The following is a 4,489-nucleotide window of genomic DNA, read 5'->3' on the forward strand; positions in this document are numbered from 1 at the left end:
GGTGACGGGGCTGCGGTGGACAGAAAAGGTCTGGAAGAGCTGCGGTCCTGAACCAACTGTCTCTGGATGCTGAACAATGACTCGAACCGTCCCAGAACTGGTCCCATATGCGATCTCGATCCAGTTCCCACTGTCACCTGAACAGATCCAATCTGCTATTAATTAAATCAGACGTTTGATCCAACCTGACAGAACATCAGAGGTTTCAGCAGCATCCTCTGACGTAGGAACAGTTGCTGATTGTTCGGTCCCTTACTGGTCTTGGGGGTCAGGTAGACGCTGAGAGCAGTGATGGCATCTTCAGTCGGGTCTCTGTAGAGCTCCGTCACCAGCAGATCGTTGTCCTTCATCCTCAGAGGAAACTTCTGAACATCTGACCAACAAAGAAACAGCAGAAAGCTGAGTTTCAAACAGGCTAACGGCTTCTTTTACAGAGGGAACTTGTTGCTCAGGTTCTAGCAGGAAACGGTGTGAGAGGAGAGCACAAGAGGGTCTTGCCTATGTAGTAGATGGATCCGTTGTTGCAGCCAAGGATGAGGAAGGAGCCTGCAGTGTCGTAGCTGCTGATGGGAACCACATCCTGGTTCTGCAGAGAAACCACAGAGACCAGCTGACTCAGACCGGAGGTGTTTGATCAGTTCAACTATAATTAAATTCATGTCTGACAGGAATGAGGACTTCCATCCTCACGATGAAGGCCACAGCGATTCTTTCATTCATTTAATTACAAAGAAGAAACTTTCCTCACCCTGACAGGAAAATCTGCTGAAACATGGATCAATATTTGTTTCTGTGGCCTGGCACACCTTAAAACATGGAGGAGTGACCGCTTCTTTCTATCACCTGCTACCAAACAATGGGCAATAATGTAACTACCTGTATGTGTCTGTTAGCAAAATATCTCATGAGTCAACTCGGTTCAACCTGCCCATATCGATTAACCTCTAAGATCTTGTAAAACTGTAAATATAATAGTTCCATTATAAGATTACTGCTTTCTGCCTGCAGATTACAAAACCTGAGCGTGACTCCGCCCACCTGCCAGTGTTTGGTCACGGCGTTCCAGACCCCGACCTTCCCCGTGTGGCTGGTGGCGATCAGCTGGTTACCAACGAAGAAGAGAGCCTCTGCCGGGACGTTTAGGCTGAAGACGCCTGCGGGACGAACGGAAACGAGTCGTGTGTGTTTAAGATCCACGAGAAGAGGACGATCCGAGTCTGAATCCCGAGGAATCAGGGCAAGCCGATCTTTCCCAGATGTTCAACACAGCAGATTCATTTCCCTCCGTTTAGCCAATTAGTGGCTAATTTATTGGTGTTAGCAAAATATTTAAACAGAGAAAATATAGTTTTGTTGTTAAAATTATTATTCCATTTAAATTTACTAACACATGTTAAAAGCATAGAATCTAGAAATGTGAGTTTCTGGTATTTTGGCCTTCCTGCACACTGTAGCTATCTCACACAGGCTTTTTTTGGACGTGCATAAGCTTGTTGAGAAGTCAGATATGCTGACCGAGTTTCACCGTTTTATTTTGTTCTCATTAAACGTCACCTTCTGACGTTTGCGTTTCAAAAACCTGTTTCTGGACTGACTTCTAAACAAAAAGAACCTTTTTTTGGACAGAACTGAAGGTTTTGTTCCTCTCAGAAGCGTCTGAATGTGAAAACTGCTCGAACGCAGCGACCCGTACCGATCTCGGTCCCGTTGCCGTCCGGGCAGATGGTCCACAGGATGATCTCTGTCACCGAGGCGACGGCCACCATCTTGTCGTTGTCTCCCAGCGAGCCACCCATCACTTTGGCGTTGAGCGCGACTCTGTCGATCATACAGTCGAGGCGAGGAGACGTGAAGACCTGCTGCCAGCCCGTCGACTCCTTCACCCTAAAACAGGCGGGAAAAAGACAAACTTCAGCTGGTCCGGGTTTCTTCTACTGGGAACGACTCAACAAGATGAGGAGAATCTGACTGCAGCAGCTGCTTTCAGAAACCCCTCCTGTACACCAGGAACGTGTCCAGTCTGGGTCGAGGGGATCAGGAGAGATTTCCTCTTCCATCGGGAAACAGGAGATTTGATCCTGTTTACAGACAGTTTTCAGACTTTAGGATGTTAGCAGCAGGTTTCTGGACTTTTACAGGAGGTTAAGTTTCAGGACACAAAAAACTAATTTATTAGAATTAGTCCAACTGATGCTGCTTCATGTCAAGATGTGTTGGATTTTTGTTGTTCAAGGGAGGAATTTCTGCTGAAACCGATTCCAGGAAGGAAAAAGGAACAGCAACCGGAAAATTAGTGAGGAATGAAACGAGATCTTATTAACCGATAAACTTAAAGTTAAAAATATTTCCAATAAAAAGAAATTAGTCTGATCAACTGTAAGGGTTTAACTTTGCGGCTGGTTCCTTCTGTTTGTTTGTAATTGCCTTTTTCCTAGCCGCTCCAAGAATATCCCAAAGGTATCCACCTACTGACTGCATTTTGTTTTCCTTTTCATTGGCCCAGATAGGAGAGATTTACAAAATGAAAAAACTAAGTCAATTTAAAGAGAAAGGTATTTTTCAAACATTGGAAGAAATGGGAAACTATATTAAACAATATAAGCTGGAATAAACAGAAGAAAACACTGATTTTAGACCCAATCTATCGTTCCATGTCATGTTTTTATGAGACAGAAGAAAAGAGGAAGCTGCAAAGCCATACAGGCGGTGGAATGGGAACAATCAGGTCCGATCTGTGAACCGGACCCTCACAGGATCAGAACCTGGACCAGATGTTTACCTGTAGCAGACCACAAACTGATTGTACGCCACGGCGATCCAGTTATGATGGCCACAGATGATCCGAACCAGGCCCGGATCCAAGGACCCGGCTGCAGACGGCCTCTCCTCGGTTCCGGTCCGACCCAGAAACCCAGAGGTCCCCAGGTTGGGCGGCATGGTGTTACTGCGTCTGACTGGCGCTCTCTCCATGGGAACAACCCGACCCGCCATGAACTGAGGCCCGGCAACGCTGTGACGGTTCCGACGCTTCACCGGGTACACTGGGCCAACACAGAACACCAGAACCAGTCAGGTCCAAATTTAAACTCTGGTTCTGATTCAGCAGAAGTTACTGGATCTGAGCACAAACAGAACCCAGAACTGCAGGTTCTGTTGGTCTGTTTGTGGACTCAGAACCCGCGCGGGTCCAGGTGTGTTACCTGGAGGGGGCAGGTAACCGTTGAACAGAACATTTCCACAGGAGGACCGGTCCAACTCGTCACACAGCTGCAGCTTACGAACTGAAAACAAACAAACAAACAAAAACTAAAAGTTCTGATCCAGACGGGTCAGGAGTTCTGGACTTTTTCACTTCTTGTTCCAGAACATTTTTGTTTTTGTTGCTTTTATGACTTAAAAAAACTCAGAAAATCAACAAAGACCCGACAGAAGCTGACAGCTTCATCATCTTCATCCTCCTCCTCCTCTTCATCTTCATCATTATCCTCTTCTACAGCTCCATCTTCTTCCTCCTCCTCCTCTTCTTCATCATTATCCTCTTCTACAGCTCCATCTTCTTCCTCCTCCTCCTCTTCTTCATCATTATCCTCTTCTACAGCTCCATCTTCTTCCTCCTCCTCCTCTTCTTCATCATTATCCTCTTCTACAGCTTCAACATCATCCTCCTCATCATCTCATCTTCATCCTCCTCATCATCTTCTTCTACAGCTTCATCTTCATCATCATCCTCTTCTTCTACAGCCTCATCTTCCTCATGTCTCTGAAGTTTCATGTCAGTGAGCAGAACTGAAGGAACCAGAAACAAACTCTGAACAGGTCAGGTTCTGACCCGACGGACCCGACGGACTCACAAAAAGTCTCAGCAGCTCCGCTCGGTGTTTCAGGAACCACTAGAAACAACTCTACATCAGACACTTTGGGTTCAAACTGTCACCAGGAGGCGGGAGGTCAAAGGTCAGAGGGGATAAATCCTTTCTGCTGCTGCTGGACAAAAAAAAGAGCCATCTGACTTCCTGCGTCTCACCCAGCGGCGTGATGCCGTAGAACTCGGCCTCGTGCACGAGCATGTGCACGTTGATGGAGCGAGGGTACAGCTCTTTGGTCCGCAGGAAGTTCAGGATGGGAGCGAACAGCGAGGGGTCTCTGTCGATGAAGATCTGAGGAGAAAAGAAACAAAATAAACAAACAGATCCAACGAATCAAAATCAGATCCAAGATGGCCGAACTCACCGCCCCGGTTTCATCCTTTAGAGTCGAGATCCGACCGCTCAGGAGGCTGAGGACAACAACACAAACAACAACAAGCTGTTAGATAAACAACAACAAGCAGCAGTTAGATAAACAACAACAAGCAGCAGTTAGATAAACAACAACAACAAGCAGCAGTTAGATAAACAACAACAACAAGCAGGTGTTGGATAAACAACAACAAGCAGCAGTTAGATAAACAACAACAAGCAGCAGTTAGATAAACAACAACAAGCAGCAG

General features: G+C 46.3%; 1 protein-coding gene across 1 annotated transcript in view; it reads right to left on the reverse strand.

Annotated features, from left to right (window-relative positions):
- The window catches only part of shkbp1 (SH3KBP1 binding protein 1), an 11,359-nt gene that overhangs the window by 2,589 nt on the left and 4,281 nt on the right, over positions 1-4,489 (reverse strand). The window contains exons 3-11 of the mRNA XM_037974390.1: positions 4,231-4,276; positions 4,025-4,157; positions 3,201-3,281; positions 2,780-3,041; positions 1,694-1,884; positions 1,039-1,154; positions 499-586; positions 257-373; positions 7-137 (exon numbers count right to left, since the gene is read on the reverse strand). Of these exons, the coding sequence (XP_037830318.1) occupies positions 7-137; positions 257-373; positions 499-586; positions 1,039-1,154; positions 1,694-1,884; positions 2,780-3,041; positions 3,201-3,281; positions 4,025-4,157; positions 4,231-4,276 (1,165 nt within the window). The remainder of the gene's footprint in view (positions 1-6; positions 138-256; positions 374-498; positions 587-1,038; positions 1,155-1,693; positions 1,885-2,779; positions 3,042-3,200; positions 3,282-4,024; positions 4,158-4,230; positions 4,277-4,489) is intronic.

This window comes from Kryptolebias marmoratus, unplaced genomic scaffold (assembly GCF_001649575.2).
Source record: "Kryptolebias marmoratus isolate JLee-2015 unplaced genomic scaffold, ASM164957v2 Scaffold34, whole genome shotgun sequence".
Classification (NCBI taxonomy): Eukaryota; Metazoa; Chordata; class Actinopteri; order Cyprinodontiformes; family Rivulidae; genus Kryptolebias; species Kryptolebias marmoratus.